Source organism: Squalius cephalus (genome assembly GCF_949319135.1).
Source record: "Squalius cephalus genome assembly, chromosome: 9".
Lineage (NCBI taxonomy): Eukaryota > Metazoa > Chordata > Actinopteri > Cypriniformes > Leuciscidae > Squalius > Squalius cephalus.
Genome location: NC_137130.1, coordinates 20,986,296 through 21,005,072, shown reverse-complemented (window position 1 = coordinate 21,005,072; position 18,777 = coordinate 20,986,296). Strand labels below are relative to the sequence as shown.

Below are 18,777 nucleotides of genomic sequence, written 5' to 3'. Positions count from 1 at the left end.
TATGCAGGTTTATTAGGCAAACAGAAATAAATTAAGTATAGATAATACTGTAAATAAGTAGCTAAGAAGGCTAAGTAGCCAACTAGAGTTTTACATTTTCTGGATGATGCAGATCAGTACTGGAAACTCTTGGAAAGAAACTCCCATCTAAATCTAGAAAAAAATTCCACTCAGTTCTTTGTGCCATTGTAGCCTAATGTTCCATACAGGGTAAGAAATACACATGGGGAGACAGAGAGAAATGTAGGGCTTAAGGCAATCTGAAGCTTTTTAAATGTTTACAATGTTTATATTGATAGGTATTTACTTGCTAGTTATCTGGCAATACTACTCTGATATGAGAATCAGCTGATGCTCTCCATTAGAAGAAAACCAGAAAACTGTTGGCTGCATATACAATTTCCATCGTAATGCTCCCAAGGCCCTGATACATCTTATTCAGAGGACCAGCAGTAAGTTGCCAACAGATGTTGGCAGTGTGCAATTGTAATATCATTAGGGAACTGCAACACACACACATTGAAAACATAGTGTCATGGGAAATGCAGTGTAGTACTGTGATAAAAATACATGAACCATTAGAAAAGGTTTTGGATGAAATTCCCCTGCAACTGTGATGAGGTTACATTATGAACTATGAAAGATGAGTCAATGTTTCATGGAGACAGCAACGATGAATTCAGCCTAGTCTAAGGTGTAGAAATCTTATTAATGATAGATTACCGGTAGTTAAATAAATCACACCCAGGTAAGACATAGTTTGGTAAATTTTATTTACAATTATTACCGAGTACGCTGCTTTTGTTCTAGATTAATTTTTCCCCCAGCAGAGAAATTGCTCAAATGCATAAAATGGATGCTACCAGTATATAACTAATGAGTGCTGCTTACTAACCATGCCATTTTAAATAAAGTCTTAATGCATTTATCCTTAATTATCTTTCCCCATCAAAAAACAAAAAGGCACACAGATGAACTGGAATATTAACAGGATATTTTAGTCAGCAAACCCTTATATAACACACACTGCAGAAGAAACCTAGACAAGCAATAACAATAAAATAACATTTCTATTAATTACTATAAACACTTTTAGGACCATACAAATATTCGTTAACCAGCCAGAAATCATAAGAATCTTTCAATCAGTGATGATGAAAAAGACAGTGTATGATTTATCTTTTCAATGCATAGTTCATATTCAGGTACATGCACGTCCCTTTTGTACAAACTAATACTTTCAAATAAACATAACCTTAGGAATCTCACCCTCTCATAAGTAAAAAAGGAAGAATAGAAGCTCATTGAATTATCAAGGCTGGCTGAATCACTCAATGGTTATCACATCTCCAACACACTCTTTAGTGTTTACAGTTCCTTGTCTGAGATTGGTTCTTCCTCAATCTGCTGCAGTACTGCAAGATCACATGGATGTGGGCTGCCCAGCTAGAAAGAGAAAAAATATAGTCATAAAGAAGATCAGAAATCTCACTATATTGCACATATTGCAGAGATGTCTGGCCTACTTTTGAGTCGCACATAGCAGGAGTTACAATAGAGCTGTTGGTTTCGTATTCTGACTTCTGCTCCTGCTTCTGAGCCTCCCAAATCAGACCTGCAGTCAGAACACTGCAAACACAAGATGAAAGAACACATTGTTAGACAGTCAGAATCCTCAATGTAATGCCATATCATTCACTCACCTCCATCTAAGAGTGAGAGAGAGAATCCTAGCTTGAGGTCAAAGGCAGCAGCATAAGAGGATATGAAATTGCAGTAGTAACACCAGCCCAAAGAACCAGAAATAATCCGGCAACAAGATTAGAAAGAGGACGATGCAGTGTGAATGAAAGGATGAGCAGAAATACATATGACTGGCATTTGGAGAATGACGAGTATGTGCGAGGAATGATAAAGCTCTAGATGAGAAACATATGGCTGCTCTGAAGGTAAAGACAGGAATAAATTCAGAAGGGATTTTAAATAAGAATGAACTGCGCCCACTGATAGTGTTGCTTATTTACACGCACTTGTCTGTGCTGTTTTAGCACCCGATTCTCTACAGAAATGCAATTTACCATCTTGCAGGCCATTTTTTGTGTGCTAAATTATGGAAGATGCAGCAGATTACTGCAATCTGGAGTTCTTAACTGGGCCACTATGACAGTTAAATAGCACACAGAAAGTATGCTTGATTACACAACATTTTTGGATATGTCCATCATAACACTTTTCACCATCATTTGATGAATTACCCTTGCAAATTGTACACATACACAAATATGCCTTTTAAATACAACTTTATTATAGCACAATGTTTACTGCACCAGTCAAATAGTACTTAGAATTTAGTGAATAAGGTGCAATTTATTGTTCTATTCTAATTTGCATATAAATGAGGCGTGTTTACGCAACTTAGTTTTTAATTAAATATGCCACGCTGCAGTGCTAATCCAGCACATATAGGCGTAGACTATACAGGTGCTGGTCATAAAATTAGAATATCATCAAAAAGTTGATTTATTTCAAGAATTCAACTTAACAGGTGAAACTAATATATTATATAGACTCATTACATCAGGGCCGTTTCTAGCCTTTTTGGCACCCTAGGCAAGATTCCTATTGAGGAACTTTTCTCTAAATCCCACAATTCCCACTTTTCTCTAAATCACGCAGCACAAACAGAATGCCTATATAGGCTACTTAATTAAAGTCTTGTGCTGTTTTATAAAGGCACAAAGCATCACGATTTCGATTTTAGTTCGTTGACCAAATATAACGCTAGAGACCTTTATGTTAGGCTATAAATTTTACATCTCGTGTTGGGAAAAGGGAGAAGAAGAGCGAGTTCGGCAAAAGGCGGATTCGAACTCGAGTCGAATGCATCAAAAGCTACTTTCAAACACCTCACGCCTTACGACCTATGCCACAGTAGATATTTAGAGATGGGCGTCTTTTTGCCAAAAAGACAGGCACTTAGTCCAAATATACGCTCCATTATCGGAAATGTAAAAAAATAAGGATTTTTCTTCCACTCGCTTGGGCGAGAAAAAAATATCTTGGTGTGGTGGAGGCTCTCACTGGCGCCCCCCAGCTGTTTGCGCCCTAGGCGACCGCCTAGTTTGCCTATGCCTAGAAACGGCCCTGCATTACATGCAAAGTGAGATATTTCAAGCCTTTATTTGTTATAATTTTGATGATTATGGCTTACAGCTTGTGAAACCCACGAAATCAAAATCCCAGAAAATTAGAATATTACATGAAATCATACAGTAATTACACAGTGATACCATGGTCATTGAACCAGGTTTTGGTTCTTTTGGCAGTGTGGGCAGGTGCAAATCCTGCTGGAAAATGAAGTCAGCATCTCCATAAAGCTTGTCTGCTGAAGGAAGCATGAAGTGCTCTGGAAATGTCCTGGTAGACGGCTGCGTTGAGTAGACAGCACAGTGGACCAACACCAGCCGATGACATGGCTCCCCAAACCAACACAGACTGTGGAAACTTCACACTTGACTTCAAGCATCTTGGATTTCTTCAAGCAGACTCTGGGACCTTGGTTTCCAAATGAGATGCAAAATTTGCTCTCATCAGAAAAGAGGACTTTGGTCCACTGTGCTTTATTAAATCCAGAGTCAACGCAGCCGTCTACCAGGACATTTTCAGAGCACTTCATGCTTCCTTCATTTTCCAGCAGGATTTGCACCTGCCCACACTGCCAAAAGAACCAAAACCTGGTTCAATGACCATGGTATCACTGTGTGATTTCATGTAATATTCAAATTTTCTGGGATTTTGATTTCGTGGGTTTCATAAGCTGTAAGCCATAATCATCAAAATTATAACAAATAAAGGCTTGAAATATCTCACTTTGCATGTAATGAGTCTATATAATATATTAGTTTCACCTGTTAAGTTGAATTCTTGAAATAAATCAACTTTTTGATGATATTCTAATTTTATGACCAGCACCTGTAGGTGGTTAGTGAATAAGACGTGTTTTTGTCATGGGATTCCATCATGGCAGAAATGGATTTGTGTAGTCCAGCTTTTTAAAAATGCACATGGTTTCGTCTTGATGGTTTGTTTCCATTTGAGAGAAACAAATGACAGTCTTTTAGAAAAGAAAGGAAAGTCACAGGGCAGAGCTGTCAGTGTTGTTATCTACGAATCAGCTAGAGGTTTAGAATTGGCATTTTGATTCTCTGGGTTGACATTTTGATGGCTGAGTTTATATGTGCACACAACAACTGATTAGAATAATCGTAAAAGCAGGCAGGGAAGATTAGTCAGGTTAGTCACTGATGAAGCCAGGCTGGACCTGACCTCGGAGTAGCTGAAAGCTCACCTTGAAACAATTCAAATGAAAACAGAGCCCCAGGGACTCGATGATCATGGCTGCTCCTTTGCCCAGTGGAGTACTACAGAACGAACAGATTTTCCTGCCACTCACTGACCTAGATACACAAAACATGATCTGAGGGCTAAGCAACAGACTTGCACACAGCCCATGGCTTATGTGGGGTCCAAACACATTTTGAAGACAACAAAAATATGGGAGACACATGGGGATGGATGGATGGAATTGTTTAGGTCAGTGGTTATCAAGTGGTTTTGCTTGATGAGCCAAACTGGACATCAAGTGGCAGCCCAACATAGTATCTAAACTGTTTGTCATATAAAATGTCAACAAAAAAATCTTAAGGTGTGGTCACAACATTATATATTAACTGCAAAAAAAAAAAAAAAAAGGATTTAGAAAAGCATTTTAAAAAGGATTCAAAATAAAAATGCAGTCATCATTTACTCGCCCTCATGCAATTTCAACCCTGTATGCATTTCTTTCTTCTGCTGAACACATTTTGAATCATGTTAATAACTAAAATGTTTTGGTTCCTATTGACTTCCATTATATTTTTTGTCCATACAATGGACGTAAATGGGAACCAAAATTCTTCCACAGAAGAAAGGAAATACGGACTTTGAATGACATGAGGGGGAGAAAATTATGACAATTAAAATTTTTAGATGGACTTTTACTTGTTTTTAGTAAAAACATCTAAAAATCCTTAAAAATAAGTATGTATTTTGTATTAATGCACTAGGATTTTTTTTTTTTTAACTTGTCTTAATTTAAATAAAAAAAAATGCAGTTTAATAGGACACATGGCCTTTTTGATGTCAACCAAAAAAATTATGGATGGTTTTTTCCTCCTACCTTTTAAAAGCTGACAAGTCCTTTGTTTTGCTATCCAGAATTAGTTGCATTTTATTATTCTGCTGTCATCAATCCACCAGTTGAGAACCACTGTTTTAGAGTATTTAGAAACCAATAACAATTTCTTTTAGCGAGGAATACCTATTTCGTGGTGGAGCCCGAGGCTCTGGCTCTGGTGTGTTTGCGGATGGAGACCAGGATTGCCTTAGGGAGCTCATGGACTGAGAAGCCTCGAGAGTGGCAGACCCTGGACGTCCACTATGGTACGACGAGGAGCCAGAGAGGGCAGAATGAGGGCGGCTGTAGTCTGGTATGGACGAGGTGCTGTTAGATGTGCTCCATGATGATCTCCAGGAGGAATGGGGCATATCAAGGTTGTCAAGAGACTCGCCCCTGCAAGCAAAGTGAGTTTGTCAGTGTTTGTAGCTCACAAGTAACATCAGTTGTATCTTTACAGGAGCACTCAGTCATTTTCTTCCTCACTGTTTACTTACAAAGTAAGAAAAATTGGCATATACTAACCTCCTAATGGGAAGATCGACCGGTTCTTTGGCGGTGACACTGGCAGAGCTCTGCTGGCGAATCCAGCTGTTGTCTGTGTTCAAGGAAGTCTTCTTCTTCATTTCCTGAAGGATCTGCTGCCTTTCCAATTCAGCCAGAGATAGAGGCTCTTTCTTATAGTCCCTGCTGACCTCACCCAGACCACCACTTGCTGCTCAGACAAAAATGACAATTAATAACAATGTGACAAGTTGTAATTGGACAAACATCATGTAATTTCACATCAAGAGCAATCAATTTCAGATAATCTTCATATGATTATATATATATATATAGTGGGGTCTGAATGTCCACAGAAAGACCACAGTGAAAATCTGGGATTCAAAATATAATGCAAGCCTGGCAATAAAAAAAGTCACAGACGCTCAGATGTTCTTGCTTCCACTGAAACTCAATATGAAGTTCTTTGGATCATCTCAAATCATGCTGAAGAACATGATCATCAGGTATTTTACATAAAGTTCATGCAGCTCGTGTTGCTATTATTAAAGAAAAACGAGGATAAACAAAATTAAGACATCCTTAAAAAAAAAATGTAACTTAGTATTTTTTTTATTGATAATATACACAACCTTTCAAAAATCTGGGGTTGGTAAGATTTAAAAAAAAATGTTTCAAAGAAGTCTCTTATGCTCACTAAGACTGCATTTATTTGATCAAAACAGAAAAATAGTAATGTTGTTAAATATTATTACAATTTAGAATAACTATTCTCTATTTTAATGTTTTAAAATGTGATCGACAAAGCTGAATTTTCAGCATCATTACTCCAGTCTTCAGTGACGCCTGATACTTCAGAAATCATTCTAATATGATGATTTGGTGCTGAAGAAACATTTTTTATTATTATCAAAGGTGAAAACCTGTGATGTTCCTTTTGAGGAAACTGACATTTATTTTTAATGATTATAGAAAGTTCCAAAGAAAAGCATTTATTTGAAATAGAACATTTTAACAATGCATTCTTGCAAAATAAATGTATAAGAAACTTATTGACCCCAAACTTTTAAATGGTAGTGTAATATATATTAGATCATTTGAAAAAAAGTAATTAAATTAGAACAATTTAAAAATAGAAACATTTTCACTTATGGTCTCAGGCTGTTTGACCCCACTGTTTTTATATTAGAGTTTTTAATCAAATGCACACTGATCATGTGGACACAGATTCGATTACATCTGATTTTGCTGACATTGCATCTGTCAAATTTGCAGCAAATAAGGCCAAGGTGATTGGTTGAGCTGATTGATTGGCGTCGGTCCGAGCCGCCCCACCTCTCTCTGGGTCTCTGTATTTCATGGCATTGAGGATGCTCCTCCTCTCAAGCTCTAGCTCACTCGCTGCCTGTTTTTTCTGGATCTGAGGGTTTTTCTTTCGCCTCAGTTCCTCCTCCAGCAGCCATCCTGCCAACCCCCTGTGTCTGCTGTACACACCTGCAGAGAGCCACAGACTCTACAGCACTGTACTGTGTGTGATTTAACTCCAGCCCTTACAACATGTGGCACACTGACAGCACGCTCTTCAGGAATGCTGTCTCAGCGGCTCCTCATTCGTCAAACCAACAATAGACACACATAAAGGGTTAGAGGAAAAGATAAAAGCTGCACTGACCTTTAATATCTGGTTTTGCAACCTCATCAAGTTCTGGAGTAGATTTGGAAATGGACCTGCAAACCGAACCGAAAGAGAGAATAAGATTACTCAGTCCGATAAACATTCAGATGAAAGATCTCATCAATGTATAACTCCTGTATGGACGCATAGCCTGAAAGCATTGCATTCATTTACAACTTTGTTAAATAAAAATGGTAGTGCAAACAGCAGAATCCAATTTACCTGTGCGAGTAGGATAATTCAGGGTAAACATTGGTATAGCCAAAGGAGTCCACCTTACTGTGTGGCCAAACAGCAGAATCAGCACAGACAAGCAGATGGTCACACAGTCATGATTGGACAACATTAATAGAAGATAAATTAGTGCGATTATTAATGCATGAGTAAAACACATACTAGGGCTGGGCAGTAGGACTAAAATCTTTAATCGTGGCATGAGTATCTTGTATCAAGGCAACAGCATTCATCACAAAAATTTACCCCCCAAAATAATTGTATACTACTGATTTATTATACTACAGTGTTCAAAAGTTTGGGGTCAGTACGTTGACTGTAAAAACTGTTACAAAAGATTTCAGTTACAAAAATGCTGTTACTTTTAATGTTATATTCATCAAAGAATCCTGAAACTATTTCAGTGGGTTCTTTTACAGTGTATTTAATAGGCGTCCTCATATTAACTAATTTCACTATGTATTTTCGCGTTATTCCATGTTTCTTCATTGCTCTTTATGTGTAAATAATGCAAAACAGTCATGCTCACTAACATATACATACAGTATCTACCAATACTTAGAATGTATTACAAATTTATAGAGTCATACCGCCCAGCCCTAACACAGACAATGTTAGTTTAGTCAGGTTACTTTGGTATTTAAAGCAGGACTAATACATGTATTTGTCAAGCATGCTATTCAATGCCATTCCTTGATGTTATTGTTCTGGAAGTAAAAAAAAACAAAAACTGTTTAAACTGCATGCTTGAGAAAATTATACATTCATATTAGCATGACACAGATAATGAAAGATGGGACATAAAATTAAAACAAGAGAAACCAATTATTTGACTATTGAAACGCAGAAACTCACTCTTGATCCTGAAACCTCTTCTGCTCTTCCAGGTGCCTCCACTCCTCCTCTCTTCTATTCCTCTCTTTTTCCTGAAGGAGGCGCTCTTCTTCTCTCTTCCTCCTCTGTTCCTCAAGGCGCTCTTGTTCTTTCATCTTCCTACTATCTTCCTCTAAACGCTGCCTCTCCTCTTCTCTTCTCTTCCTTTCTTCTTCTCTCTTCTTTTCCTCAAGACGCTGTTGTTCCTCTTGTTTTCTACTTTCTTCCTCTAACCGCAGCCTCTCTTCCTCTCTTTTTCTCCTCTCTTCCTCTAACCGCAGCCTCTCTTCCTCTCTTTTTCTCCTCTCTTCCTCTAACTGCAGCCTCTCTTCCTCTCTTTTTCTCTCTTCCTCTAAACGTAGCCTCTCCTCCTCTCTTTTCTTCCTTTCTTCCTCTTGCTGGGCCAATCTGGAGGCCTCTTGCTCTTCCCATGAAACAGTAGGTTGTCTGATGGAGGGAAGAGGGGAGTAGAGGTTGTGTCTGTTCAGCTCCATCTCCTGTTCAACAACAATCAAAGAATTGTTTGACAGTGACAATGACATACATTTACATACCCTCTTACAAAATCTGAAGAAAAAAAATGTTTGCATGCCCTTATGGAGCTATATGAAATTACAGGCATTTACATAAATTCCACAAGATAAAATAATAGGTTTTGTTTTGCAGGAAAATCACCAGATTATTTATATGAACTTTTGAAAAGTGTAATTTGTAAAGTGTAACATAACATAACATAACATAACATAACATAACATAACATAACATAACATAACATAACATAACATAACATAACATAACATAACATAACATAACATAACATAACATATAACATACCTCCTCAAAATCTTTGGGGCCCTCTTTTGCAAGATCTTGCTGTGCCTTTCTCCACTCCTCATCAAGTTTTTCTTGGTCTTTTCTGTACTTCTCCTGCACAATGAGAACAAGAGAAAAACAGTTTGAGTTTGCATGATCAGCAGCACTATACATATCTCCTTCCAGAACTAGTTTCTACAACCTTAGGAACAAATAATCTCACAACTATTCATTTAAATGTTATATATTCTCTTTTACCCAACAACATAACCCATATTTAGGCCATAACTCTATAAAGCCCAACGGTTGAGCTCATATAATATTCACCTGCAGCAAACACTCCTGCTCTTTCTGCCACTTCTCCTGACGCCTGCGCTCTTCTTCTGGGTCCCAGGACCAGCGTGTAGTGGATGTAGTGATGGAGGGCATGGGAAGCTACACACACAGAAAATGCTTTGAATTATTGGAGCCAACCATATCCCAGATATCCTTTACAATATCTTGGCTTTTTTTTTTTTCACCCAAACCCTATAATTCACTTATTATTAATTAATCAGATCATATGCGTGTAAGCAACAGTGGTTGGATTAAAAGAAAACACTGAAACTCAACTTACATTCGATATTGCTGTATCAGATCCACCTGTAAAAAAGAGCTACAATTAGATGCTTCTAAGACAGTGTAGCCTACATTTTGAAAAAGAAAAAAAAAACCTTCATCATAGCATGAAGGGAACACATGAACAGCATTCCATCCCAATATCTGATAACATAAAATATATTAAAATAAGAAACCCATAACAGTACCATAAATATATGTTAAATTAGAACCACATGCAGACTCGGATAAACAAATGCATGCAAAGACTTCAATAAGCAAACCAAATGAATAATGCAAAAACACATCTCGTAGATAAACACCTTTGGCCAGTCCCCATATGCAATGCCACATGCAGAAGCACTGGCTATTAGTAAAACTAAACCCCATATCCATGCCGAGCACAGCATGCACTATTTGCATTCACAACACAATACCAACACACTCCACACTGATTACTTATTTCTTTTCCTGAGCTGCTTCTACAATCAAGAATATTCAGCAAGAATGACTTGAGTGTGTGAAGGTAAAACAGTCTCATATTCATATCTGTCTTATCCTAAATTCTTTCATTTATACCTGTGGGGAAAATCTCTGATGTTATATTAAAATGGGACTGTAAGTAAGATATCAGCAAGATAAACTTTCCTTTTAAAGTACTTTCCTACTTTTATTTAAAGTGCTTTGTATGTTGGTATGGTCCTGACATGCTGTCTTTCAGAGGCCTCAGAGAATGACTAATGAAGATATATTTTAAAAACAATTTACAAACTCTTAAGGTTTGTTCGCACTGACAGCGTGATAATCTTTTTGATGAATCAGTGGATCTGGATCACAAGTTTAATTATTGAATCAGATTTACAAATGATCCAGTTAAACTTACTGACTCTGATCTGTCAGTGGTTCACAGCCTATTGGAGGGAAGATTATCAGTGATTAATGATGGCAGAGTTGCCATTTTTCGATAAACTAGTTTGTTTTGTTCCTCTGCACTATTTACTCGCCAAATTTCCTCTACTTTTTAAAGTACTCTGGCTCCTGTAGACAGCATGTCAGCGCACAAGATGGAAGTGGACACTGCACACTCAACCCCCCTTTACCACAGAGGTAGACCAGAGAACTGACTGTGAGCCCTGCAGAGCCTGAGGGAAGAGCACAGAGGTTATGAGGGGCTTCTGCTAGAGAGAGGAGAGGAGGATGGCAGGATGAAGACTTAGCGGTTTACCCACAGCCCCCGAAACACATAGCCTGAACGCATCAGCACTGCACTGATGCTGTTCTGTTACCTTGTTCAAAAAACTCTGATCTCCTTTTTAAGTTTTTCACAGAAATGGATTCAGATTCTACACGGGAGATAAAAATGTTAGAAGAAGATGAATTTGTCCTGGGGAAGTAGATTTAGCAAAACATTCTTAATCCACACTGATTTCTTAAAAAAAGTTTGGTAGAAAAAAAAAAAAAAAAGTATATATGGTAACACTTTACAATAAGGTTCATTAGTTAACTACCTTAGTTAACATGAACTAAGAATGAACAATACATTTATGTTAACTAATGAACCTTATTGTAAAGTGTTACTTATATATACACACACACTGTATAAACAGTATGTGCATAGAATTTGGATAGCTGATCTTTATCACACTGTTTTAAGTTAATCAAAAACAAGCATTCTTGTCAAGCTATTAAACAATCTCAGGACAAGATTCACAAATTTTCACACACAAAAATGCGTTTATTAAAAAAAGCATTCAACAAAAAAAACTCTACAGAATATTTCCAAGCAATTAGCTAAAAAAAGTAATTTACCTTTATTATTCATATTCTCTGAATCCTCACGGAAACCACCATTTATTCCATTTGAACCATTATTCTGTGGAAAAAAGGTCATCGGTTTAGCATTATGAAAGAAGCTTTAAAATACATTCAAATACCAATTAAAAATTAAAGTGCCATATATAGTAGGCGATTAATTAGTCTGCTCACATTGCCTGGCTGTGAGCTGACATTCACGGTTTTCACAACGTTGTCCTTGGTTTGTTGGGATGTGAAATCCAGGTTGGTGCTGATGTATGACTCGGAGGGACCTAGAGGATCCAGACTGGTCAGATTGATGGTCTTATGGCTTTTAAATGGAAGGGAAGGTAGGTCTCTGCCCCAGTCTGATTGTGGCATGTCAACAAATCCATTCATTTCAAAAACACAGAATTAGCAAACCATGAAAACAGATGTACGACTACAGACAGACAGATACTAAAAACTGAATGTGTCTGGTAAATACTTCGAAAATGTGGGGATGAAAGACAGACCACCTTCCCCTGCCATGCAGTCAATGAGCTCCACACACACCAGGTTTACCAACAAGCTTACAGATGCCCTCTGATCTGCCTTCAGTCACAAACTATAAGCCTGTTAGTAAACACTGAAAATATGAACCACTGAAAATATAAAGAACCACTTATTTTAGAAACTAAAATAATGCACTGTTTAGGAAAAATATAAACATACTACATATATACTGAAGAAACCATACCAGTGAAAGGTAGACAAAGGAATAGTTCACCCAAAAATGAAAACCGGTTATTTTATATAACTAAAATATGTGCTCCATATAAAAAAAACTTAACTTAAATAAAACAAAAGACAATAAAAAGTTGGAAGTTGGAATATAGTGCACAAAAGTCATATGGACTATTTTCATGGTACTTTATTGTAGTTTTGTTCTTTTTGGAGCTTGACAGTCCACTATACCTATTTTAAGCATATATATTTTTAATAAAATTGTCTTTTTTTTTTTTCCAATCACACAAAAAAACAGCAGCATACAGGTTTGGAAATATTGATAGCATTTACATTTTTTTTTTAGTGAACTTTTCCTTTAAATGGGGAAAAAAAGCAGAAAAAAAGAATATCAGCAATAAGAAAGCCAAACACACAACTGACAAGCATATATGAGATGAACATAGATGATACACACTATGTGTTGGTACTACAGTAGATATATAGATTTTAACTACAGGGTCAACCAATAACAGAGGATCTTAGTCTGCAATATATGTAGCAAAAGGTAACTATAAGAAGTCTGGCCATGTTTTTTTTCCTGTTGAAAGCTTTACCAAGGCTTGCTGTAGTCAGTGCTGCACTCGATGAGATGGCGGGGACTTACTATTCTTGCCATGTCTGCGGATGTCCATAAGCAGACTTCCCTGCTGCAAGGCCTCCTCCATACTGCTCTTCCACTCATTATAGCTCATGTCTGCCACCCGGTGCCCGTTGACCGCAAGGATCTCATCTCCAACCTTAACCTGACCGAGCTCCGCTGTGCTGCCTGCATCGCACATGCATTATACACAAAATAAATGTTCAAAACTCCTCAAAACAATTATAGGAATGACAATAGCCCCGTTTACATGCACACTTTTTTGCTATTCTGATTGAGATCGTTCTGATTGACGGATTCCGGTTGACTGTTTACATGGGATGTTATCTAAACCGATCTGGTGTTTACATGTGCTGACGCTTTCAATCGAAGTCATTTTCTGACATGCGCACACAGCTTGTCTGCCGGATCTGGAAGCTCATTATTTCCACGTTTTCAATCCTGTCAAGATGGTGCATCACTTAATTGTCGCGTTTAGTTGTAGGCATGAGACGCGTTTCCACTGTCGGGCCAGTGCGAGCCATAAACGTGGCATTTTATTGTAATGTGTAGGCTATTGTTCTTTGTTAATTATTGTCTTGTTTTGTATTTGCATCAGTTTTTCATTCTCATACTCATATCACACTCATTATAGCATATAATTAAATATAGGCCATCATTATTGTAAAAAAAAAAAAAAAAAGAAGAAAAAAAGGAAGTTTTATCAGAAAACTGATCAGAAAGAAATCACTGGAAACAGCCTGATCGATCGCAAAACAAGAGCGACTGTTTGCTGGCATTTTTGTTGTTTAATTGAATATTTAAAACCCAAGAATATATGTTTTACCACAGGTTTAATATAAAAATCGATACATTTATCATAATGAATTAATTTGTGTCAAAATTGCACATTAGTCACAGAAATAAAGTGGTTTACCGTTTATGACGTTTGTGAACGTTTACAAAAGAAAGAGGACACAAAACTTATTCGCGTCTGTTTCTGTTTATTTGGTAGCCTAGTAACAGGACGTATTTACATCACATTTAGAAAGAATGTTCATTTCTACAAATATGCCACCAAAAATATGACCTGAGGAGCTTTAGCACTCTCTCCCAGAAGGATACAGTTATATTTTCAGTCAGAGAAAAAGAGGATAGTCCGAGACATAGGCTACTGAAAGATAAAATAAAAACAGGATTATGATTTGTCTGATTTCTTCAAGCGTATTTACCATGTTTACTATGGTAATGGTTAGCGTGCATAGTTTTTTGCATCGGGTATAAATATCCCTACCTTATTCGGTGATCAGAATCCACAACGGATCACAAACAGAAGGCATTATGTTAGCTGACAGAATTATCTGGCGCAAAACCAGGCATGCGCAGAAAGACGTACGCTCAAAGTAATCGGATCAGCTCGTTTACATGGTGTAATCTTTCGTTTGATCGGTTCATGAAAAGGTTTATTCCACCCCCTTCAATCCGACCGAAATTTCAATCGGTTTGAGCATTTTTATTCCGATTGAGGTGTTGACATGGAGCATTTTCATTCTGATTGGACTTGCACCTGGTTATAATCGGAATACAATGCTACATGTAAACGGGGCTAGTGATGCCCGAACTGTGATTTATATAACTAAACAATTTATTTTAGCATCTCAGACAATACATTTTGTTTCATGGACATTTTGTTCTATTGCCATCTCGGGCAACTAAAGGCTCATCAGATTTAACCTAGAAAAATATCTGCCCTATATACTGTAGCAGTACAGTACATGTGTGTTTTTTATGAGTAGCAGACGTTCTCTGAAGCTGCAGGTAGAGCCTGTACTTTGTGCTTCATTAATTCACTGGGCAGCACATGAGATCACTTTTGACATCACTTCTATTTCAGAGGACTTTAACAGTTTCTTTTACCTGGAACTACAGATTTGACACGGACCCCAGTGGAGTCCCAGTCGTTCTGGAAGCCAAAGTCCCGGCTACTGTTGGGTTTCTGGTTTAGGCTGATCCTCATCTCACTGTAGTCCACCTGGAAGACACAGACAGGTCAGCTATACACAGAAAGTGAAGTGATTTCACATTAAGTGATTTCTGGTTTTCGGGAGTGTGCCATTGAGATTTATTGAAATAAAATCAAAATTACTTTGAGGAGCAGCAACATTGACAACCAAATTGTCATTAATCTACACAGAAGGCAACCCAGACCACAAAATGTTGCTATAAACTTTTTAAATGATCTGGATTTAGTCAGATTTACTGAATCTAAAGTGCTCATATGTCTGTCTCTGCATGTGAAATTTATTTTGCTTTAGAAAATGTAATGTTATTGTAATGTGTACAGTAGTTGAGATTTGCTCTGGAGTGTCTTGCCTCAATTGGAGGGATGATCGGGAACGAAGATTTAGGCAGAGGCAACACCTTGTTGATCGGAGGGACAGGAGACGGGGTTCTCTCCTCTGATCTCTCCTCTTCGTCACTGCTCTGCTTAGGGCTTTCCTGGGACATATCCTCATCTTCTTTCACATACTGAGCATAGCGGTTGAAAACTGTAGGTTTCTTGAGGCTGTCTGTCTCTCCATTGGTGCGCTTAAGAGAGTCATCCATCTAAAAGGTTTGATGCCATATACTGTAAGTATTTTCAGAACCAATTTAAACTCTTCACTCTTTGAGATGCATTCATTACTTACAGTTATAGTGAATACAAGCAGAAGAGATCATGACTGATCATTTTAACCATGGGAAAAGTCAAACAGAGGAATAGAGTGCAACAGTCCAGTTCAGCTGGCTTGATTCTGGAAGTATTCAAATTAATTTTTTGCCCATAGGAATTAAAAAAACGTGTCTGTTAAAGAGTTATAAGCTGATGGCTTCAACAAAAGCATTTCCCATCAATTATAACAACTAATAGAACAAATATAACAACCTTGTCACACACAGTAGGTACTTAACAGTTTATAAGTTAACGTAAAAAATCTATGGAGAAAATTAATTTTTACTTCCAGAACCACTGCACTCTTTAATGTCACTGTACGCCTTGCCCAAAAAATCTGGCTTCCACATTACAGTTTTATTCTAGTGTTGTAACTCAAATAGATTCTTTATAATTCATTTGAGCTATAATTACATCAGAATTTCATTGTATTGTAAATCGATCGCACACTGCGGCAGGTAGCATAATGTTCTCAAAGACCTTCATTCATTAAAAAAGAAAAACGCCATCATGATGTTTGAGACCAAACAGGGCCAACTCACCGTGAATGCTCTGGGAAGAGAGGTTATTCGGGTGGCCTGTGTGCCGAATGGCCTGGGCGTAACTACAGAGGTGAGTCTTGCGCTATCTGATCTCTGGTAGCTCCTGGGGAGGGAGGCAGAAACTTGATCCAGCCCAGACTGCTTTGTATCCATTGAATTGGGCTTATACAATGAGCTAATGGTGCTGCTGTAGTTTTCAACTGGCTTGGTTTTGCTAATCGAGTCTGAGCTGTTGAGAACGCTGCTGGGTTTACTGACGCTGATGGGCTTGATCATGTTGGTGGGTTTAATCAGGCTGGTGTTGCTGTAGGAGAAAGCAGGAACTGGATCATCCAGAAGGTTTTGGGTTGTTGTTTTGCTCTCCTGAATGCTGTTATTCATAGTAAGTGGGATATCTGGGCTAGAGCGATCAGGTTTGGTTGGAAAATCTGGCTGATGTGATGCCAGGGTGCCAGCCACAGGTTCCTTTTCTCTCATAGATGGTATGGAGGGTAGTGAAGGTTTTTCCGTGGGGGCGTAAGGGGTGTCAATGGTGTAGCTACGTGCTGGCAGAGTTCTGCTTCGGGGTACAGGTTCTTCAAAGACATCATCAACGCTGGAGTTAAAGCGGTCCCTGTAGTTGCTTTGCTCACGGCTCTCTCTGAAAAGGAGCAGGAGGGAGGCAGGACGAGAACCGCGATTAGATTACACTTTTACAATGAGCAGACAACGGATCAGAGAAAGTAGAACACACTACACTCTCCGCACTAACAACAGACAACAGAATGTCAAAAAACAAACAGTGACAGCAACATTTCATCATAGTTCACCACACACAATAACAGAAATACAATTAGGAAATTAAATAATAATTGAAATTAAACATTAAATTAAATATACAGTTTTGTACCGTTTAAGCTTTAGAGACACACACACACAACTACAGCTTGATTTGAAGGAATGTATGTTCACCTCTCATCATGCATTTCCTTCAAGGTCTTTGATTTCCTGGTGCCGCCTGAAGTGATCTGCTCGATCTGTTCTCTCTCTTCTTTCTTTTTCACTATGTCAGAATTCACACTCCTGCGCTTATTCTTCCACCTTGAAAGATCCTGCAGGGACGAGGAGAAAGACGCTCAGCCTCCATAACTGGAGCACAGGTGCTTATTCATAAGCAGTAACGGTAGGAGGGACAGTGCAGGGGAAGGGTGGAGAGATACGAGGACAGATTGAGGAGTGAGGGAGGACTAGATTTTGCCGGTGTCCTATTTTGCCTGTTTGGCTCCACCCGACTTCTTTTCCCGTGCGAATTAGAGGCCCGTATATGACCTAGATGCTGTATTGAAGCTCAGTCCAACCACATTCACACTACGAAGTATCACTGAACAGTTCTAAACTATTTATTATTGATGTGACTCGAAGCAGTCAAGGTCCTTATGAGGACATCTTACTAGTCTCAACTTTCATTGAATCACAGGCCGAACATCTGCAGCTATGAATATTATCAATAACAAAACCACGTGATCCGATACTCACATCTTGCCACTTATCTTCATTCTCCTTAATCCGATTGCGCATCTTCTGCAGCTCTTCGAAGCGCAACTCCACCGCCGAGGTGCTGAGGTTCATCTCACTATCAGTGATGTCACTCACTGATTTGCTCCTGTAAACATGTTTTTCAAAAACCGTTAGTAGTCCAATTAATTCCTTAAGAAAAAAAAGTAATGCATTAGGATGGAAAAAAGATTTAATGGAGTTTAGCCATTCAGCATTTTGATATGAATAAAAGTGTTTCAGCTCACATCAAGCAAGCATTAAAAACAGACATTTACAAGACAAAGTATTGAAGGGTTAGTAAAACAGCATGTCCTGAATATTATTCAAGCCACAATTAGTTATCATAATAGACAACTAACGAATTATGTTATGTGGCAATTGGTTAATAATTTTCCATGAGTTGCTCATTCAATCACTTCCACACATGTGACTTACCTGTGAGAGCACAATACGTCTGCATTGCAGAAGTACATCTGTGCTTCTCATGCTCTGGATCTTTCCAGAAGGACACGTTTGAACAGAGATTAAATTAGCCAGCAGTGTGCATATCTGTAGTCGACACGTTTTTTGCAGTGAAAATCTTTTAGACAGCAGCCCATGGGGATCATAGCATTGAGTACATTGTGAGTGTCAGCGCTTAATATAGGGGAGGGCAGAGGCCTACACAGCAGCCGTGAACACACACACACACACAAACATGCCGTTACTGCACAAGGCCACAACTCACCCTTTACTATCAGAGCTTTTCTGGAACAGTCTAGAAACCAAAGAGAACCACAGCAACAAAATAGTCATATTTTGGTGTGCTGATTGACAGTTTGTATTGAATGACCAATAAAGTAACATTCACTGTTGTTCAAAGGTTTTGGGTCGGTAAGATTTTTTTGACAGAAGTCTTTTATGCTGACTAAGGCTGCATTTACTTGATTAAAAAAA

At 38.1% G+C, this 18,777-nt stretch overlaps 1 protein-coding gene across 18 annotated transcripts in view; it reads right to left on the bottom strand.

Moving 5' to 3' along the window:
* Positions 1–749: 749 nt before the first annotated feature.
* Positions 750–18,777, bottom strand: part of lmo7a (LIM domain 7a) — a 51,130-nt gene continuing 33,102 nt past the window's right edge. For 2 of the 18 annotated variants that reach the window (XM_079880420.1, XM_079880414.1), the window contains 22 exons: positions 18,569–18,598; positions 17,821–17,947; positions 17,257–17,396; positions 16,306–16,945; positions 15,424–15,657; positions 14,968–15,082; positions 13,078–13,239; positions 11,898–11,998; positions 11,721–11,784; positions 11,198–11,254; positions 9,931–9,956; positions 9,642–9,749; positions 9,336–9,428; positions 8,484–8,998; positions 7,617–7,673; positions 7,392–7,447; positions 7,055–7,213; positions 5,741–5,930; positions 5,360–5,611; positions 4,349–4,457; positions 1,527–1,629; positions 750–1,446 (listed from right to left, as the gene is read on the bottom strand). In XM_079880420.1, the coding sequence (XP_079736546.1) occupies positions 1,424–1,446; positions 1,527–1,629; positions 4,349–4,457; positions 5,360–5,611; positions 5,741–5,930; positions 7,055–7,213; positions 7,392–7,447; positions 7,617–7,673; positions 8,484–8,998; positions 9,336–9,428; positions 9,642–9,749; positions 9,931–9,956; positions 11,198–11,254; positions 11,721–11,784; positions 11,898–11,998; positions 13,078–13,239; positions 14,968–15,082; positions 15,424–15,657; positions 16,306–16,945; positions 17,257–17,396; positions 17,821–17,947; positions 18,569–18,598 (3,361 nt within the window). In that variant the 3' untranslated portion in view covers positions 750–1,423. Of the gene's footprint in view, positions 1,447–1,526; positions 1,630–4,348; positions 4,458–5,359; positions 5,612–5,740; positions 5,931–7,054; positions 7,214–7,391; positions 7,448–7,616; positions 7,674–8,483; positions 8,999–9,335; positions 9,429–9,641; positions 9,750–9,930; positions 9,957–11,011; positions 11,054–11,197; positions 11,255–11,720; positions 11,785–11,897; positions 12,074–13,077; positions 13,240–14,967; positions 15,083–15,423; positions 15,658–16,305; positions 16,946–17,256; positions 17,397–17,820; positions 17,948–18,568; positions 18,599–18,777 lie in introns of all 18 variants that reach the window. The other 16 variants (XM_079880422.1, XM_079880416.1, XM_079880407.1 and 13 more) reach the window with 15 other exon arrangements.